The sequence below is a fragment of the Chelonoidis abingdonii genome, chromosome 26, assembly GCF_003597395.2.
Source record: "Chelonoidis abingdonii isolate Lonesome George chromosome 26, CheloAbing_2.0, whole genome shotgun sequence".
NCBI classification, from domain to species: domain Eukaryota; kingdom Metazoa; phylum Chordata; order Testudines; family Testudinidae; genus Chelonoidis; species Chelonoidis abingdonii.
In genome coordinates this window covers 5,260,601-5,281,709 of record NC_133794.1, presented here as the reverse complement: position 1 = coordinate 5,281,709, position 21,109 = coordinate 5,260,601, and the positions used below count along the sequence as shown (strand labels likewise).

Below are 21,109 nucleotides of genomic sequence, written 5' to 3'. Positions count from 1 at the left end.
CATGGGGCATGTGCTGTATTAGAAAGTACAGAAAGTGAATAGGGAACGTATGCAGAAACAGAATTTTTTCCAACAGTTCTCTCTGGAGAAGTTCTTTTGCCCTTAAACCTTGTAGCTAGGCTGCATGTCAGCTCTCCAGTACTACTTAGCACCAGAATGTTCAAGCTTGGGTGACTGAAGTTTGTCACCTAAATGCGTGTACTGATATCCAGAGGTGGTGAAGCTTATAGAAGCTGCATACCTCCAGCTGCTCTGAAAATCAGACCATTTACTTAGGTGCCTAACTGGAGTCACCCAAGCCTGAAAATTTTGGCCCGGCCCGTGTCAAATTCTGACAGGTTTAAAGAAGTGTGGGCAGACATGCAACCCAGTATCACTCCCAGTTTGGTTTTTGAACAGGACCAATGGCAAATGCTGCAGCCCCCACTAGCACACCTCAGAAACTGATTCCTCCTCAGCCAACTGGCCGTCCTTCACCAGCACCCCCAGCGGTACCTCCTGCAGCATCTCCTGTAATGCCACCCCAAACTCAGTCACCTGGGCAGCCAGCCCAGCCTGCCCCTATGGTGCAGCTCCATCAGAAGCAGAATCGTATCACGCCGATCCAGAAGCCAAGAGGACTTGACCCAGTGGAAATCCTTCAGGAGAGGGAATACAGGTAAAAGCCATGGCTTCTGTTGGAATTGTGAGATGCTGATATCAAGTGGCTGGCTGCCTCTCCCCTTTTATCCTCCTACTGGTGTCCTCAGCTCTCTTGAAGAATACAGTGGCTCTCCCTATTTACTGTTCTTCCTCCCTCCCTTCCCCCTCCCCCCCCCAAAAATCAAAATTCCCAGTTGACATGTGCTGTACAGAGTAACCTAGGTCTGAGAAGAACTGTGCATAAGTTCACTTCAGAGCCTGTCAGGGCAACTCCTGAGATCTTACAGTTTTCTGTGCAGACGTACCTGTCTCTCCTTCTCCCAGGGGCTGATGTTTTCCCTGGCACTTCAGTTATTTTTCATGCCAGAGAGGTATGCTACTGCTATGGCCATGTATTAAATGATGATCCAAACAAAGATGTACATAGCTGCCAAGAACGTCCATCGTACTTGAGATACGGTGACTCAAGGACTGGACAGAACACAGATGTATTTGATAGTCTTTTTTCAGTTGAACAGTAAAAGGCTAAAAGTGCCCAGACTTAAACTCATTTTGTTTGTCTTCATCTGCTACGAAATTGTGTCTTATCCCCACAGATTGCAGGCTCGCATTGCTCACAGAATCCAAGAACTAGAAAACCTGCCTGGGTCCCTGGCTGGTGACCTGAGAACCAAAGCTACCATTGAACTTAAAGCACTAAGACTGCTTAACTTCCAGAGACAGGTAGGTTGTGGGGTTTCAGCCGCAGGCTTTCCAGTGTGTAATGCCTGATTCAGAACAGAAATTAGCCAGTTACTGCAGATATTGTAATGCAAGGCAAATGCCGGATACATAGGAATAAGATAATTAGTGTGCATTTGTGTCTGTGCCTGGCTTGGAATAAAACAAACTGAACTTAGTACAAGAACCCCCCAACCTACCTCATGTGTTAGCTGGTTACCATGGAAGTGGTAGCTTACCTGGATACTGGACTAGATAGCGCATTGCTCCGTCCCATTTCCTGCTCCACTGATCTGACTTGGCAGAAGGAAAAGATGCCTGATGAGCGGGACCATTGGGCCAAATGTGTGTGGCAGTGGACTAGATAAACTGCTGCTGTGTGGTGCTCTGGCAGCATCTTTATTCTTATAAATCTCAATTCTGAGACTCCATATGGAAGAGATTCTGATTTTTAAGTAGCTTTTGGTTTTTTGTTTTTCCACTGAGGATCTGATCCTCCCCTGTTCAGAGGATAAGCACAAGGCTGATGCACCATGTATGTCGCACAAGGGCTTAAGATGTAGAATAGGCCTTTTGCTGGTGAATTTCACCCTTGGTGTACATACGCAGAGTTATACTGTGACACTGCATATTTTTCTAGTTCCATAACGTACATCTTTGACCTGAATCGGTTGCCCAAAGCATAATGTTTGGCCTTTTTAATCCCATGCAAAACTGTGGCACTTATAAAATGGCACACAGAGAGAATTTTTTTAATGTGAATTTCTTGAAAAGCTGCGTCAGGAAGTCGTGGTATGCATGAGACGAGACACTGCCCTGGAAACGGCACTGAATGCCAAGGCATACAAACGCAGCAAGCGGCAGTCCCTGCGCGAGGCTCGCATCACGGAGAAACTAGAGAAACAACAGAAGATCGAACAAGAACGGAAACGCAGACAAAAGCACCAGGTAAGTTGTTCCCTTCCTGTTACTTTGTTGTTTAGGTTGAGATTTTCAAAGTAGGGTAAAGAATTTAGGATTTCTTTGGGAATTGAGTACCTAAGGACCAGAACTCACTTGTTTTCCTGTAGAGAGAGTTAGATTCAGAGGCCATTAAATTGAGAGTCGTTACTGAGATGTTAAATATATTTTGAGCAAATTACAGTCAGAGGAAAAGATTTTTTTGTTGCTAAATCCATGTATCAAATGGCTTATAACATAAAGATATTGATTATTACAAGGCAGAACAATAGATGGCTAGTGTGTGTATCTTGACTTTGTAGCCCAATTGCCATCACTTTGTCCCTTCAGGAATACCTCAATAGCATTCTCCAGCATGCCAAGGATTTCAAAGAATACCATCGATCCGTCACGGGCAAAATTCAAAAGCTTACAAAAGCTGTGGCCACTTACCATGCTAACACTGAGCGTGAGCAGAAGAAAGAGAATGAGAGGATCGAGAAGGAGCGAATGCGCAGGCTGATGGTGAGGTTTCCCATGGGACTGCAAAACAGTTTGCACGCGTGCACACACGTTGTATAGCTGAATGGTGTAAACTGCCTGCAACATGCTTGCATAGAATTTTTAGCTAGCTAAATTTCTCCTCCTTGGGGCTGAAACGATGCTAACCTTTCCTCTCCCTTTAGGCTGAGGATGAAGAAGGGTACCGTAAGCTTATCGATCAGAAGAAAGATAAGCGCTTGGCATATCTACTCCAGCAGACAGACGAGTATGTGGCCAACCTAACTGAGCTGGTGCGACAACACAAGGCTGCACAGGTGGCAAAGGAGAAAAAGAAGAAAAAGAAAAAGAAGGTGACTTAACGATTAAGCCTGCTTGCCGCTAGGATTGTTAGCTCTGGCAGGAGCCAGGTCTGGAGTGAGGCAGGGGGTTGGAAACTGCTGCAGACATGTCTCTACTGTCGTGCCTTGTTCTGAGTTGTACTAGCCCAGCCTTTGCAGTTCAGGGCATCTGTGTCATGCTGACTGCTTGTTCATAGACAGATGTGACTAGGGTGAGATGAGCAAGTTCACATCTCTTGTAATCAAATGCTATGTTTGAACTTGGGACTCCAGAACTCAAAGCCTAATGCATCATCTAACCTGCCATACCAGTAAGCAGGTTACCTTACTTGAGAATGCATCTCTAAAACCAGAATCTTCATGCTGTTTCCCTTAATTTTCCAACAGATGGCATCATAAATTGCAATGTGATTTTTTTTTTCTTCCATAGTAATATAGTGAAAGAAACTGAAGACTGGTCTATTTTGCCTACTTAAATATAACTAATAGCTATTTACTAGAGAGAATTTACTGCAAGTTTTCTAAAGCACAAACTCATTTGGTAAGAGTCACTAGATCAGAAAACTTGCAGTAATTTTTCTCTTGTAAATTGCCATTAATTAAATGGAAGTTGGGAAAAATTGAGAGCAGTTTTTTTTTTTTTTCTCTTTTACTGTGGAAAAACATGGAAGAAGACTGTGTGAGTACAAGGGGATAAGCTGGTAGGACTGATGATAGTTTTTAAGTGTTAATTTTTTGGAGATAGGGATATCTATTCCAGGAGATTTAAAATGGGGTGTCTCGACTTTTAAAGAACTATTTTGATTGCCTTTTAACAGTAAGGTGTGCAGAATTTTCTATACTAATTAGAGCTGGTAATTTGTATGCTGTGGTGATGGGTGTTGTACAAAAAAACCCAAACCCCAAACAAACATCAGAGAAGAGTAGTTATCTTGGATGTAGTAATCAAAAGCATCAGTCCTAATATAACATTGCATGATGGTGATAAACCAGTCTAAAATGTTAGGAGGATTTCTTGGCTAGGACTTAATTTACAAATCTGTTCCAGCTTGAGCAGCTTCTGCACTTGACTGTTTTGTGTCCTCCCTTCCCACCCGCCTGCTGATTTGGGATACTTGCATTATAAGCATGCGATTCCAGTGGAGTGCTCATATTGTGGGTTTGATTTTTGTTGCTATGAGTTGTATTCCCTTTTCTTTCAGAAGGCAGAGAATGCAGAAGGGCAAACTCCTGCAATTGGACCAGATGGCGAAGTAAGCATAGAAAATGTTTGTTAGCCACACGCTGAAAGGATCAGTTATGATGATGATATTTTGGATTGAAAGAAAAACAGCACTGAGAAGTGGAGTGTAGTAGATGGCTAAATCAAGATTTCCTAAAATAGAACCTATTCAATTTTGTAAAGAAATGTTTGTCTCTTACCGTCTCCACCCACATGAATGGTTCTGGCAGCCTCTCCAACCTGCCATGTCACTGCTAATTTTGGCAGCAACTCCAGTGTGTTTAGACTGGCTCCAATCCTGCAAACCTTTAGATATGTCACATAGGAGAGGAAGGATGTAGAGAGTAAACAAGCCTGGGATTGGGAGGCTGGAGTTATTTCCCAGCTCTGCCACAGTTTTCCTGTGTGACCTTGGGCAAATTCGCCTGTAAAAGAGGGGTGACAGTGTTTTCCTACCTACAGCAGTGCTGTGAGGATCAATATTTTAAAGATTGTGAGGTGATCAGATACTATTGGGATCAAGGTCATAAAGAACCTAAGGGAGAGCTGCCCATAACTTTAGGCATGTGAGAAGGCCCAGTGAACTAGAGGGACAAAAGTGCTGAAAGTTACACATATACCTATGAAGTTGAAAGATCACTTGTGACAAAGGAAGTACTGAGTGGCAATGAATTTATAAGAGAAACTGGAGATATTTCACACTAAGAAAGTTCTTTTATTCATGCCTTCAAATGCCAAGCAGCACTTTTGTCACAGCTAGGTCAAGACAGTGGTTTCCTGTTTCTTGTTTTTTGAATTAGTGCAAACCAAAAATTTTAAAAATAAAAAAGCTTTGATCTACTTATTCTTTGGATAAAGTGATGTTTTAAAACTTTAGTGAGTGTCCCATAAATATTTCTGCAATAGCACTTAACTGGTTTTAATTAAAGCGTTGGCTAATAGAGAACAGAGACGCCTTAATTCAAGATGGAATACTGAAATGTACATACATTGTGCTTTCTCAGCCTCTGGATGAGACCAGCCAAATGAGTGATCTCCCTGTGAAAGTGATCCACGTGGAAAGCGGTAAAATCCTTACTGGCACAGATGCTCCAAAGGCTGGACAACTGGACACCTGGTTGGAAATGAACCCAGGGTAAGCCACCACCAGTTCCCAGATTGCCATCTGGTGTTGTGCCAGAAGGCCGACAGCCTCACATTTGCTGTAATGCATTCTGTGGCTTTGCTTATAAATCCTGTTCCATGCTCTAACTGAAATGGGTCAAAAATTACACCAGTTCCTATCTGGGATTCTGACCCCAATCCTGCAGTGATTGTGTGTCTCCAAGGTTCCTCCCTCACAGAGATCATTACAGGACTGGGTCCTGTGTTTAGCTCAGGCAAGAAAAGCCCAAAATATCAGCATAGGCCCAGCCTAACACCTTGAGAGTCCCAGAGGGCAGGAAGAAGTATGTTAATCATTAGAAAATTCCGATTCCTTTAACCTTACTTCAGCGGTCAGGGAGCTGCTAAAATTGTGTGGGAAATACTGTTGCAAAAGGTACTTAATTGGTGGACCTCTACTTATGCTCCCAGACCCAATAAATTTTCTAAGCACTGGTCCTAAAATATGGGATTAGAAAGGGGGGGGAAAGAATTGTCAAATTCCTGTGTTAAAAGTAGCAGTAATCTCACTCTAGTTTGAGTTCAAAGGCTTTTAGAGTCCAAGCTAGTTGCATGTTTGTGCATTGCTCTGTCAGAATCAGAACTGATATTAAATATTAATATTTGTATTTAATTAGATATGAAGTAGCTCCCAGATCTGACAGTGAAGAAAGTGGGTCAGAGGAGGAGGAAGAGGTAAGTGGATGTGCCTTAAGTCATATTTTCTGGGTGTTTTTGTATTTTAAAATAGGAAATAACCAGTAGATATAAAGTCATTAAACTTAATCCAGTATTTATTTTTCAAATATAGATCAATATTGATTTAGCTAAAATGAGTTCATTTAGAACAAATAAATCTTGAAACAACTGATGTGTGCAGTGTGAAAACAAATAACCTCGTGCTGTCATATTTCCACCCTCTTTCCACTTGGCATCTCTTCTCTGTTGTGTCTTGTCTTAACAAGGACACAACCGTGCAAGCCTTTGCTTCTGATAGTAGCCTGACATTGCCATCATACATCAATAAGGATTTAAGTACATAAGAACTGCTATAGTGGGTCAGACCAATGGTCCATCTGGCCTGGTATCCTATCTCCAATCATGGTCAGTACAAGAGCTTCAAGGGGAGTGTACAGAACAGGGCAGTTTTGCAGAGATCCACCCCATCTTCCCCTGTCTTGCAGGATCCTGTCCCTGATCTGTAAGGCAGTGACGGTTTCTTATGAGTTCTTAAAGGTTCATAAACAGTCTGAAGCTATGTACATTTAAAAAAGTAGTAGGTCCAGAATGCACCAAGAATCTTTGAGTGCTCTACAATTTGGGTGGAGCAGAGGTAATATTTGGGGTATATAATTTTTATTTATTTTTTTTTAATGAGGTTGAGCCACTAATTACTGTCAATCTCCCTGCCCCTTACTGCTCTGCCGCTTGTCGTGTGCTAGACTGATATTCTGCACTGACAGCTTAGGAGCAGGACATGATTTGCCCACATAATGGAAGTTCCCACTCCCCTCAAGAATTTATTTTTAAATCACTTTGGGAAACAAGGTTGGGTTGTTAGAATGTGTATGGCAGGAGGTCGGGTGCATCTGTATGTCAGCTTTGAATGATCAGTATTCTAGAGCTTACAAGAAAAATGTTCAAACTGGGGTGCTTAAGGTTGGGCTCTACATCCATATTTATGTAGGTACTGTGATACAGCATGGCCAGAGGGCAGCAGGACCGGGTTAGAAGGGAGCCTTATTCCCTGTAAGGGGAAGAAAGTTTACTATAGATTAATTAGAGCACCTGAAGCCAGTCACATGATAAAAACCCCTGCTTCAATCAGACAGTGTGGGAGTTGGAGCAGAGAACAGTTTGAAGAAGTCCTGTGATGAGCTAAGAAGTCCAAGACCCTAGGTAAAGGGGCACCTGGCTTGTACAGAGGGAGGGCAGGAAGCCCCCCACAAGCTGAAGGGCAGGAGGGGAAGTAGCCCAGGGGAAGGAAGTGTCAGTTCAAGTGGTTTACCACTATCCTCAGGATCCCTGGGCTGGGACCTGGAGTAGAGGGCGGGCCCAGGTCCCTCCCTCTCCACTCCCCTCCTCTAGGACACTAGTGGGGCAGTTAACATTCCACTTCAGGGGCAAGAAATGGTGCCCTGAACCCTCTCCAAAGAAGAGAAAGCGCGAGACCCATCAAAATAGTGCCGGCAATTTGCCACAGTACCTATATAAATGGCGTGATTTTTTTTTCAAAGGTGCCACACATCTGCAAATCCCACTGAAGTCAATAGGAAACACAAGTGGTCACCATTTTTTGAAAAGGGGTGCTTTAATTTAGGTGTCTAAATATGGGTGTAGGAGCCTTATGTTTGGAAATTTTGGCCTAAGCGGTTTATTTCTACCCAACTGATCAGGTGTGGTTTGTTTTGTTTTGTGTTTTGCCATTTTCTAAAAGAAAATGGCACAAAAGGGCCACAGATATGATCACAAAGTACAATTGTGGTATCTAGATCTACAGGGAGATGCAAAGAGATTCTATAGCTTTATATGTGCATTTTCTGGTGGTTCCTGCTCATGGAGAGTCAGTGCAAATATACATCTCGGATGCATGCCAACCAATCAACTGGAATGTATATAGCCCTTCATTTCCTGTGTGCTGAAGTCTCCTGCATCACCAGCTGGTGAACAAAACTGTATACTTTATAGCATCTCAGCAACAGGACGGAAGGAAAGAGGTGTCTCCAGAGTGGTGATTTTTTTTGCAAAGTCTGCAGCATGTATTTAAAGAGTTTGCTGCATGTTAAGTGGCTTATGCAGACGTGGTCAGCTCCGCCTTACTGTGAGGATACAGAACACTTCCCTCTCCCTTGGAAGTGAGGATGAGTGTATGTAACTTGATAGTCCCAGTGATGTAGCCTTCAATTTCTGGCAGGAGGAGGAAGAAGAGCAGCCGCAACCTGCTCAGCCTGCCCTGCCTGTGGAAGAAAAGAAGAAGATCCCAGATCCAGACAGTGACGATGTGTCAGAAGTCGATGCCAGGCACATTATTGAGTAAGCCCTGCCTAGTCACTTGTTGCATTAGTATTTTAAATCCTGTTGCCCTTTGTTTCCCCTTTTGGGGGGCAAAACCAACGAGGATTAGCCTGGATTGATTTCCATTGTTCTGGATCACTTTGTTGGAGGCATAATTGACAGGCAGTAATAACTGGCAAGAGAAGACTTGCAAACGGCTGTTTCTCTTGTCCCAGCACGAAGGGCAGCGTTATATTGTGAACTCCCTCTTTCGCCTGGCTGGCACGTGACAAACATTATACTTCACTGTGAAAGTTTTTTTTGCATTTTGCATGCTGCTAGAGTAGTTTTAATTTTAATCCCTATTGTCGGTCTCTTGTAACTCCCTCACAGTGCTCACTAAAAATGATATTGGAGGGGCTCTGATTTGTTACGCTTGGTCTTTACCCAGAGATTAAGGCTGAAAGATTCAAATTCACTTAATAGATTTAGATGCAATGCCTGTTAATTTTAATGAGAATTATGTCTGATTCTCCTAGGGAGCTTTGAATATATTGATCCAGGTTTTTTGAAAACAGAAGCGAAATTAACGTGTTGGTTACTGAAGTGCAGGGGAAATTGGGCACTGTTTTTTAATTTAGTTTCATGCTTCGGTCTCCTCTTCCTCAGAGGGGAATGCTGCATTAGCTACATTTGGAGAAGGGAAAGGGTATGCAGATGAAAATAGCGTGACAAACCATGGTTGCATACCTACAAACATCAGTAGAGACGCAAGAGGATGAGGTGATATATTCTGTGGTTTGTGAAAGAGAGGAGCTTTAGAGGTCCTGAAGAAGAGCTCTGTGTAAGTTCACAAGCTTGTCTCTTTCACCAGCAGAAGTCGGTCCAGTAAAAGAGATCTCAACACCCCACCACCCTTAATCTCTCCAGTATCCGGGGACAAACACGGCCTACAGACATCAGTCATAGATTATAAAGCCAGCAGGGGCCCCATCTAGTCTGACCTCCTGCATAATGCTGGTCAAAGGACTGTCCTGAATTGTGTCCTGTTTGAACTAGAGCAGATCTCTTAAAAAATCAGTGAGGCTTGAACCTTTACCCTCTAGCTCCATAATTATGAGCCCCTATCACTCAAGCTACATAAGAACGGCCAGACTGGGCCATACCAAAGGTCCATCTAGCCCAGTACCCTGTCTTCCGACAGTGGCCAATGCCAGATGCCCCAGAGGGAATGACCTGAACAGGTAATCATTAAGTTATCCATCCCCTGTTGCCCATTCCCAGCTTCTGGCAAACTGAAGCTAGGGACACGATCCCTGCCCATCCTGGCTAATAGCCATTGATGGACCTGTCCTCCAGGAACATACCTACTTCTTTTTTGAACCCTGATAGTGTCTGGGCCTTCACAACATCCTCTGGCAAGGAGTTCCACAGGTTGACTGCATTGTATGAAGAAATACTTCCTTTTGTTTGTTTTAAACCTGCTGCCAATTAATTTCATTCGGTGATCCCGAGTTATTGTGTTATGAGAAGGAGTAAATAACACGTCTTTATTTACTTTCTCCACACCAGTCATGATTTTATAGACCTCTAGCATATCCTTCTTTAGTTGTCTCTTTTCCAAACTGATAAGTCCCAATATTATTACTCTTCTCATATGGAAGTTGTTCCATACCTCTAATAATTTCTGTTGCCCTTTTCTGAATCTTTTCCAATTCCAATATATGTTTTTTGAGATGGGGAGACCGCATCTGCGCACAGTATTCAAGATGTAGACATTCCATGGATTTATATAGAGACGATATGATATTTTCTGTCTTATCTCTCCCTTTCTTAATGATTCTCAACATTCTGTTTGCTTTTTTGACTGCTGCTGCACATTGAGTGGATGTTTTCAGAGAACTATCCACAAGGATGCCAAGATCTCTCTCAAGTGATAACAGCTAATTTAGACCCCATCATTTTACATGTATAGTTGGGATGATGTTTTCCAAGGTGCATTACTTTGCATTTATCAATATTGAATTTTGTCTGCCATTTTGTTGTCCAGTCACCCAGATTTGTGAGATCCCTTTGTAGCTCTTCACAGTCTGCCTGGGACTTAACTATCTTGAGTAGTTTTATATCATCTGCAAATTTTGCCACCTCAGTGTTTACCCCTTTTTCCAGATCATTTATGAATATGTTGACTAGGACTGGGCCCAGTACAGACCCCTGGGGGACACCACTATTTACCTCTCTCCATTCTGAAAACTGACCATTTATTCCGATCCTTTGTTTCTTTTAATCAGTTACTGATCCCTGACAGGACCTTCCCTCTTATCCAATGACAGCTTCCTTTGCTAAAGAAAAATCTTCCAGCTGTCAATAAGCAGCAGACTGTTACATTTTGTGGTCACCAGCCAGTCTAGAGAGACCGTCACCTGCATTAAGCCAATGTATTACAATGGAATAATGTCCATCCTTTTTCATGCTAAGTATACCATGTGCTGTTTTTATAAACCACCTGTGGGTATGGATATAGCTGTATTGGCATAAATGCACCTATGTGAGCTGTTAGTTATTTTAAACTAAAGAAATGGAAGAAAAGAGGGTAATGCTGCAGTGTTGACATTTTACAAGACAAAAAGTCAGGGATTACAGAGTTTATGGTTCCCATGGTGGCAAACATTGCCCGAATAAAGATAAGTTATCGCCATATATGGAAAATGCTGAATATTCCAAAATAGGTCCAGGTTACGCTTCCCTCAGCAACTATAACTTAAAATTCTGGATACTTCTGTGTGTGCAAAAACTGAACCTTACTGTGGAAGTAACCTAGTTTTTTGCTTTTAATATTTATAAGGACCGAGACATGCCATACTTGCAAATCTTCTCCCTCTTTCATGCTTGCTTGCATGCAAACACAGGTAAGATGTCAGCAGAACAGCTCTGCCTTGCCTGCCCTTTGTCTTGTTCAAACTGCAGCATCCTAGTTTCCTTTCTGAGAAGTCCAAAAAAAATAATAATAAAGGTGTGGGCTCCTTAAATTGGACTTAGAAAGTATCATTTCGTTGTCGTGCTAAGCCTATGTTTTGTACAATTTCTGGTGCATCAGCTGGAAGAGGTTCTCATCACACCAGGAAATTCTAATAAGTGGTTTGCAGAAGAAACTGTACAGGTCTGTCCCATCTTACGTGAGGGTTCCATTCCGTGGTTAGCACGTAAACCAAAAACGGTGTATAGTCAAAATTACATTGAGTTGAATGGCAGGCAGAATCGCCCACACTGCAGAAACAGTATTTAAATTTCAAGTATCATAGGGGTAACTGTGTTAGTCTGGATCTGTAAAAGCGGCAGAGAATCCTGTGGCACCTTATAGACTAACAGACATTTTGGAGCATGAGCTTTCGTGGATGAATACCCACTTCGTCGGATGCATGTAGTATTTAAATTATTTTTCTCGTTTTTTTTTGTTTTGGTTTTTGCCGGCAGCGTAAAGCTGAAATCGCGCACATTAAATGCACGTAAGATGCGACAGACCTGGAACTGTGTGAGGATATAGGTGAAGTGTGTTTAAAATTGTTGGGTTTTTTTGAAACAGTAATTCCTTTAAAACAAATATAAGCTGCTGGATGATATGGTAATAAGCATTTCCTTACTGTTCAGGTCAAGTTTCTTGCTGTCTCAAAAGTGCACTGTGGTTTGGATCTTTAAAAATCATAATTAAAGACAATATGGAGCTATACCTATCTCATTGAGTCCAGTCCTCTGCCTTCACAGCAGGACCAAGTACTGTCCCTGACAGATTTTTGTCCCAGATTCCTAAATGGCCCCCTCAGGGATTGAACTCACAACCGTAGGTTTAGCAGGCCAATGCTCAAACCTCCCTCCCAAGCCACTTAAGCACTGCTGTAAATCCCATCCGACTTGGTTAGTTTCCAAGGAGTTAAATGTGCAGGCATCATTTTTTGCTCCCTGATTTTAGAGAGCATGAGGCAAAGGGAAAAGTAAACTGGGATGAAAAGAGGCTAAAATATTCTTTCAAAAGCAAAGAAGTTGATTGATTGCACTTGGGGAGACGAGCTCATGAAATCCAAGGATTCGTGGGGTCCCCCAGAAGGTCTTTGGGCCGTGGGGAAGCCTGCCTCTCAGAGGAGTGAGAAGGATTCTCTCCATATCCATTCAAAACCCATTATTTACTTATTTATTTATTTTTTAGAAATGCTAAGCAAGATGTTGATGATGAGTATGGGGTCTCCCAAGCTCTGGCGAGGGGATTACAGTCTTACTACGCTGTGGCCCACGCAGTCACTGAACGAGTGGACAAACAGTCCACGCTCATGGTCAATGGCGTCCTCAAACAATACCAGGTGAGACACTGAGAGAGGAAATGCCCTGATTCAGGGTGATGGTGACTGAAATAGCTTATGCACACACACAGCATGTCTGATCAGCCACAGGTACGCTCAGCACTGGGGGGAGAACCTAAGAATTACCAGACTGGATGAGACCCGAGGCCCATCTGGTTCAGTATCCTGTCTCTGACCAGCAGCCCAAAGGAAGGTTTTCTAGAACTCTGCAATAACAGATGTAGGATAATCGGCCCCCCATATTAGGTCTCATCCTGACCTCACATAGTCAGAGATTGGCTTCAACCCTGATGCCTGAGACGTAATGGCCCTTCCGAAATGTTATCATTACTTATTAGAAGTAAACTGCACACCTTGCTCTGCCTTACAGCCAAGATAAGGAACTGTGACATGTATTTGAACATAAAACCCTCCTGAGATTGTTCCAGGCAACTGGTTTCACTCTGCTTGGTGTTGGGCTCCTGTCCTGCTTCCCTTACGGTTCTAATCAGGTGGTGCTCCTTTACTGTGCTCAGTTATTTCTGTCTGTCTAGAAATTTCAGCTGTATCTGTAAGCTGATTTATTCAAATCCATTTTGGGTTACTAGGTCATTATTTCTTACCTTTCGAACTTGCTGAGCAAAATTAATTCCAAGAATTGCTAGTGCCTCCATAAGCAAATCCACTATGTAATATAGCTGACAAGCAAGTTTTAAACATTGGCACGCATATACATACACATGCACACCCTTAAATTGCACCAAAAAGGCTGAAGGTGACTGGATAATACTCGAATCATTTGTAGTCTCTCTGGGGAACAAAGTGTGACACGACAGATGTTATCTGGCATTTTTAGTTGTCATTTGATAATTGTGCAGTACTTTGAAGATACAAAGCTGTATGGAAGGACTAACTTTTTGTGCTTATCAGTAGGCTCTGGTGTAAGACCTTACTTATAATATTGTATATTGCACTTGTCAGTGAAATCCTGGGGACTAAAGATAGGAGTCTGTTGACTCACACCTTGTATCTCTCCCACACTGCAGGAATGGAGGATTTTTCCCTTCAGTCCATGCAAACAACCAGAAACTTGTTAAGGTTCCGAGAGACGCAGCTGAGAATAAAATGATCCAGGCTTCTGGGGATGTGTGCACGCGAGGGTCTATTATAAATAACTGGCTAGCCAGACTTGGTCTCTGTAACTTAAAGCAAAGAGCATTATGTGTGGTATGGATGATCCAGAAGGGAAAGGAATGGATCGATGCCAAAGTGCTCTTTGAGATAATTAACTCTAAAAGAAGAGGTTTAATAACTATAAATAATTCATCTACAGTGTTATGTAAGGTGAGAGACTGCAAATCATTCACAAGGAAGTGTGGCTTTTTTCCTCTTAGATCCTGTTTAGTTTACGTTCTTTGAATCATTCTCCATTCTCTTTTTGTTCAGATTAAAGGCTTAGAGTGGCTCGTCTCTTTGTACAATAATAACCTGAATGGTATCCTAGCAGATGAGATGGGTCTGGGCAAAACGATCCAGACCATTGCTTTAATCACATACCTCATGGAGCACAAGCGTATCAATGGACCCTTCCTCATTATCGTACCTCTCTCGTAAGTGTGGGGCTCAAACTAATGGGGGCTTACGGCAATGGCAAGTTTAGGAGAAGTTTTTAGTGAGCAACATTAATTCTAGCTGTGCTGTGGAAGGTAGCGGGGGGTGATGGTTGGAGCAGGGAGGAAGAGGGAGTCAGGAATTATAGGTTCTGTTCCTTACTCTGCCACGGACTCACTCTCTGACCTTGGAATTCATTCAGCTGCCTTGCCTCAGTTTACCAGTCTGCCAAATCAGCGTAGTGATACTTACCTGACAGGGGAGTTGGGGAACTTTTGTAAAGTGCTTTGAGATCCTTGGATAAAAGCACCTTTAGAAACCCAAATAACGCTGCAGTTGCCCTAAGGGAAGCTGCTGTTATTTCTCCCCCCTGGTCATAGACTTTTGGCTCATAACCTCTTAAGTATTGTTACAATGGACTAAATTATGCTCTGACATAATTTCTCATCATACTAATCTGAATAATCAGAAAAAGTTTAAGGTCACCTTCCCAACTCAGTAGGTCAGCTTAAAAAATAAATAAATGAGCCGGTGTGAAGAATCAGAATTCAGGGATTCCTGTTTGTAGCAGAACTGTTCCTCTCTTTATCTCTTATACTGAAATACAGATCTTCGCCAATAAAATAAGACAGCACTCCCCTGTATGCGCACGTGACTGGGTTGTTATATTTTCAGTTCAGTCCCTAGTGCATGGAAGGGTTCTTCGAGCGATTGCTCACACTGATTCCACTCTTGAGACATGTGCACTCAGTAAATGCCACATCAGATTATTTTGTCCAGTACCGTCTGATGGGGCTGTGTCTGTGCCCTGAGTGTCCTCACAGCCCTCCCACTCCAGGGCGGAAAAGCTGAATGGCCCAAGCATCCCTCCGTCAATTCTTACTGCCTGTGGGCGCAGTGCAGAACCCCTGCACCGTCTGCTTCCTCCACGCACTGTGTGACTGACGTAGCCTGGTATATAATAGTACGGTGTTAATGTAGTTCTTTTTTTATGGTGTCACGGGGTTCACTCACCCCTACTGGCCATCCTGGGGATTAGCTCTGGCCAGGCATTGCGCCCTCCTCTGGTGGTGTCTCTCCCATCATCCTGTCAGCCTCCAGACCCCTTTTGCTCTTACCAGGTCACTCCGTGGTTCCCCCTTCCAGGGTATGTAACAGTCTTTTTGGAACAAATCAGGCAGTCCACTGTCTTCTACCTGGTCGGTGCTGCATCCCTAGTGGCTGGTAGGGAACCTGAGCTTGCCCTCTACTCTGGGTTCTGGCTCAGGGGCCCTCCAGTTAGCAGCCATGGCCTGCACTGTCCTACCATGCTGCTTTTCCCCTGATCCTTCTACCTTCCTGGCTTCCCCCTTCTCTGGGTTTGTCAGCCTCCCGACTGTCCTCTACGGTAGAACCTCAGAGTCAGGAACACCTCAGGAGTGAAGATTGTTTGTAACTCTGAACTAAACCTTATGGTTCTTTCAAAAGTTTACAACTGAACATTGACTCAGTACAGCTTTGAAACTTTACTATGCAGAAAAGTGCTACGTTTAACCATCTTAATTTTAAATGAAACAAGCACAGAAACCGTTTCCTTACCTTGTGAAACTGCTTAAATTTTTTTAGTTCTTCATGTTAACACAGCTCTGTACCATATTTGCATCCTGCCCCCCTGAATACTTCCAAATGAGGTGTGTGGCTGTCCGGTCAGTTCGTAACTCTCAGGTTGTACTGTATAGGCCCAACACACCTCCCTTCACCCAGGGAGAGACTGCAGACTCCTTCCATGCAGCCCACTGCTGCTGTCACCTCCTGGGCTTTATTCAGATGTCTCCTGTTCCTGACCAGCTGAGCTTTATTTAATCAACCCCTGCTCCCTGGCTTCTTCTCCAGTGCAGCCTGGGCAGGTAATTGTCCCATGTTGCCATCTTAACCCTTCCAGGCCCTGTGTGGGGTGGACACCCCATCACATATCGTCTTTGGCAATGTAATATAGGTAAGTTTTTAGTTAACCTAGACAAACAGAGAAACTTGTGGAGTAGCTACGGGAGCTTGAGCCACACATTTACAAGACACTGTTCCTTAGTAGAGGCTTCCAGATTGGATACCAGTTTTGGTGGGACTGTCCTGCAGTTGCTATTTAAGTAAAACTCCGGTTATCCACCTCCAGGCAATAGAGAGTTGCTTGCCGATAGAATCATAGAATATCAGGGTTGGACCGGGGGACCTCAGGAGGTATCTAGTCCAACCCCCTGCTCAAAGCAGGACCAATCCCCAACTAAATCATCCCAGCCAGGGCTTTGTCAAGCCTGACCTTAAAAACCTCTAAGGAAGGAGATTCCACCATCTCCCTAGGTAACCCATTCCACTGCTTCACCACCCTCCTAGTGAAAAAGTTTTTCCTAATATCCAACCTAAACTTCCCGGTTCCCGCACTGCAATTTGAGACCATTACTCCTTGTTCTGTCATCTGTTACCACTGAGAACAGTCTAGATCCATCCTCTTTGGAACCCCTTTTCAGGTAATGTGCTGCCCTGTGCAGCNCCATCCTCTTTGGAACCCCCTTTCAGGTAGTTGAAAGCAGCTATCAAATCCCTCCTTGTTCTTCTCTTCTGCAGACTAAACAATCCCAGTTCCCTCAGCCTCTCCTCGTAAGTCATGTGCTCTAGCCCCCTAATCATTTTTGTTGCCCTCCGCTGGACTCCAATTTTTCCACATCCTTCTTGTAGTGTGGGGCCCAAAACTGGACACAGTACTCCAGATGAGGCCCCACCAATGTTGAATAGAGGGGAATGATCACGTCCCTCGATCTGCTGGCAGTACCCCTACTTATACAGCCCAAAATGCCATCAGCCTTCTTGGCAACAAGGGCACACTGTCAACTCATATACAGCTTCTCGTACTTTTCTGCAGAACTGCTGCCTAGCCACTTGGTCCCTAGTCTGTAGCAGTGCATGGGATTCTTCCGTCCTAAGTGCAGGACTCTGCACGTGTCCTTGTTGAACCTCCAACAGATTTTTTTTTTGGCCCAATCCTCTAATTTGTCTAGGTCCCTCTGTATCCTATCCCTGCCCTCCAGTGTATCTACCAGTCCTCCTAGTTTAGTGTCATCTGCAAATGTGCTGAGGGTGTAGTCCACGCCATCCTTGTCACCAGGCGTGCAATCTGTGTTGACAACCACTTGAAGAAGAAAGGACACTTACTTGCCTTGCGGCAATTGGTTCTTCGAAATGTCTTATCCACTCAGTTTTCACAACCTGCTCTCTTTCTCAGTTACCTCGGAGTTCTGTACTGGTGAAAGAACTGAGGAGCAGGTTGGGCCCACGCTACCCTTTGTGCCCTCAGGTGAGGGGGAAGTGAGGTTACTTATGATGCAGGCATGGCCCCAACAGACACTGTTGGACAAAATAATCTGATCTCTTATGCATGGAGCACATGCACCAAGAGCGGAATCTGTATGGGCAATGCATTGCCAAGAACCACATTTACCGTAGGGTACATAACTGTTTCTGGCAGAGAAGAAAGTACTATGGCCACAGCTCATGACTGTCACAGGGAATTGTTGGGATTGTGGTTGAGTGTCTTGGATAATGGATTTTGCAGGAAGAATTACTAGCTAGGAATAAAGGGTATTGATTTTCTCAAGAGCTGCTGGAGCCTTTTATGGCTTTACAGCCAATGGGGGCTGGTTTGGGCTATAGGAGGTTTGGAGTCCATTATACAAGGGTGGGTTTTACTGTTCTTTCTCGCTCCCTCTCTTCTAGAACGTTGTCAAACTGGGCATATGAATTTGATAAATGGGCTCCTTCTGTGGTGAAGGTCTCATACAAGGCAAGTACTGGAATTCGGTCCGGTATGTCTCACTGTAAAACTTTTTGGTTGCATACTTTGTAAGCAGCTTTTAGTACCTGTATAACCAACCCCGGTAGAAATGCAGTGTTCCCTTTATCCAAAAAAAAAAAAAATCAGCTGCTTAGTGATTATTCTTCTCTGTGTTTGATATGAATACTTGAACAAGAGAATGAATCTAACTACCATGGCCTGTATAAACATTCAAGCTAGATTTGCTTCCCCCTGCCAATCAAGAACATGAGACTTTCCACTCTGTTGCTAATAATCAGAGCTTGTCTACTCAGTGCGGCAATGTGTGCTAGAGGGGCGTGAATTTTGCAGTGCACTGCGTGCTGCAGACTAACCAGCCTGTGTAGACGCTGCTGGCACACACTAAAAATGTGCAATAGGGAATTTTTTAGAGCATGCCAGCAGAGCCTGCACGGGCCAGTTAAAGCCCATCATGTTGGTGCGCTTTAAAATTTGTACCCCTCTAGTGGAGCATTGATGCACCCTGTAGACAATCCCTCAGTAACACCCCCTGCTGGAAGTTACATTGATTTGATTTTTTTCTCCCATTCCTCCTTTCCCAGGGCTCTCCAGCAGCAAGACGGGCATTTGTACCTCAGCTTCGAAGTGGGAAGTTTAATGTCTTGCTCACAACCTACGAGTACATCATCAAAGATAAGCACATTCTTGCCAAGGTGAGTGTTGTGTTTCCCATGGCTAACTGCACCTCTGACACCTGCATGGCTGCCTTAAGGGCCACCTCACTTAGGGCTCAGCCCCCAGCCATTCCCTTTCTCAGGCTCTGCAGTTTTGTGTTCTCAGGGGTAAGAACAGGGTTGAGGAGTGATCAGCCATCTCTCATAAAGCAAAGTGTTCTTCATTCAGAACAAAAGCATTACAGAGAAAACCTATCTTAGCAGTAAACAGCTTAGATACACGTACCTAGCTTAGCAGGCGCTCACCCACCTTTCACTTGGAAACCCTGGCAGATCTAAAGTACCTCAGATCCTCTCATGGCGGTTTGCACTTGTGAGTTACCCTCTTCTGAGGTCAGGCTGTCATTGGATAGTTTCAAGTCTTTTGTCCTCTTAGACCTCCTGCTCAAGTCAAAGCACTCCCGGGAAGTGTGCAACTTCACAAGACTAGTTATCTGGATTATTTCAACAGCAGGGATTTGCATTAGTTACCTTCCAGAAATCTCTTATCTTGTGATCTTTATCTGTATTTTGTGTCAGTAAACTACTAAATTAAGATGCACTGATTAGGGGTTTGTGCCGGTTTAACTATAACTGATGCATCTTTTCTCACCTAGACATGGCCTTAGTAGGGTGTTCTCTTCAGTTACTCAGGAACTGGGGTAGTGAGGGAAATATATTTGGCTATGGCCAGGCAGCTAAGGGATTACTGGTGATGGTACAGGGTGTGTGAGATGCTAGAAATAACTAATTGGGTAACATCTCTCTTCCTTAATCATTTCTCGACGTTACTGCCCCTTGCCTTATTCCATCGGCTGTCTCAGTTCTCTGTGCCACAGGCAAAGAAAAGGCTCTTGAATGGGAGCACTTCCCCAGCAGCAGCCTGAATGAAACTTGACTAGGGTTTTACAGTCCTAGTCAGTTCTGAGCTGTCTCTGGTGGTGGCCCCCGCTGGCCAGGCATAGCTGTGTGGATGGTTAAGATGGTGTGATTCTCCTCTGTTGGAAGGGGTGACTGTAGCTGCTCCGCTTATGAAAGGTGGGATTCCCACAGTTTCCATTGTGATTCCGTCTCTGCAGATTCGCTGGAAGTACATGATTGTTGATGAAGGTCACAGAATGAAGAATCACCACTGTAAGCTAACCCAAGTCCTCAACACACACTACGTAGCTCCGCGTCGTTTGCTGCTGACAGGAACTCCACTACAGAATAAGCTGCCAGAGCTGTGGGCTCTACTCAATTTCCTCCTTCCCACCATCTTCAAGAGCTGTAGCACATTTGAGCAGTGGTTTAATGCTCCATTTGCCATGACTGGTGAGAAGGTAGGTGTGGAATTAGCAGTCTGACAGCAGTTGAGTTTGGACACTTTTGTGCTAATATAAGGTACTAAATCAGTAGATATTCACGGTATTTGGTTGTAATTAGTTTCCAGCTATTAACTGGTGTGCTGGCTCAGCAGTCTCAATCTTAATTTTGCTATTAGAGGAGGGGTATTGTCTTCAATCAGAGTTTAATTTCTGGGATTGGACACCTGAGAAAGTGAGTTTGAGCTGTAGGGATAAACCAGAGAGTGGTAATAAGCAAATGCTGGAATAAATGTAAGGTGTCTTTCTGTTAGACTCCAGCCATGCCAGCAAGGTGCTGTTTGGTTCTTGTCAAAATGGATTCGCAGATTGCACAGAATCCTCAAGGCTTTGAAGTGAACTGGTTATATTCATTCAAAACTCCTCCCTTAAAGTGCAGCGTCTTGGGACTTGAATACCAAGTAATAGAACAGCACAGGGTTTTAACTGTTAGTTTTCAGTAAAACCCCAGACTTGGACAGCGGCATAAGAGAGTTTGCAGTTTTGAGAGGGGTGTGGCTGGACAAAACTGTTAAGTCAGCAGTTGCACAGTTTATGAGGTCAAGTATCAGAGGGGTAGCCGTGTTAGTCTGGATCTGTAAAAGCAGCAGAGAGTCCTGTGGCACCTTATAGACTAACAGACATATTGGAGCATGAACTTTCGTGGGTGAAAGCTCATGCTCCAATATGTCTGTTAGTCTATAAAGTGCCACAGGACTCTTCGCTGCTTTTACAGTTTATGAGGGAATCTTTAGGCCTTATTTCTATTCCCAGCTCTGCCATTGGCCTGCTTGGTGACCTTGGGCA

At 43.8% G+C, this 21,109-nt stretch overlaps 1 protein-coding gene across 8 annotated transcripts in view; it reads left to right on the top strand.

Annotated features, from left to right (window-relative positions):
- The window catches only part of SMARCA4 (SWI/SNF related BAF chromatin remodeling complex subunit ATPase 4), a 71,486-nt gene that overhangs the window by 33,849 nt on the left and 16,528 nt on the right, over positions 1-21,109 (top strand). For all 8 annotated transcript variants that reach the window (XM_075061260.1, XM_075061259.1, XM_075061258.1 and 5 more), the window contains exons 7-20: positions 400-658; positions 1,239-1,365; positions 2,137-2,310; positions 2,653-2,826; positions 2,988-3,155; positions 4,346-4,396; positions 5,370-5,500; positions 6,147-6,204; positions 8,423-8,541; positions 12,704-12,854; positions 14,280-14,443; positions 18,189-18,255; positions 18,849-18,959; positions 20,039-20,281. In XM_075061260.1, coding sequence (XP_074917361.1) covers positions 400-658; positions 1,239-1,365; positions 2,137-2,310; positions 2,653-2,826; positions 2,988-3,155; positions 4,346-4,396; positions 5,370-5,500; positions 6,147-6,204; positions 8,423-8,541; positions 12,704-12,854; positions 14,280-14,443; positions 18,189-18,255; positions 18,849-18,959; positions 20,039-20,281 — 1,997 coding nt within the window. The remainder of the gene's footprint in view (positions 1-399; positions 659-1,238; positions 1,366-2,136; positions 2,311-2,652; positions 2,827-2,987; positions 3,156-4,345; positions 4,397-5,369; positions 5,501-6,146; positions 6,205-8,422; positions 8,542-12,703; positions 12,855-14,279; positions 14,444-18,188; positions 18,256-18,848; positions 18,960-20,038; positions 20,282-21,109) is intronic.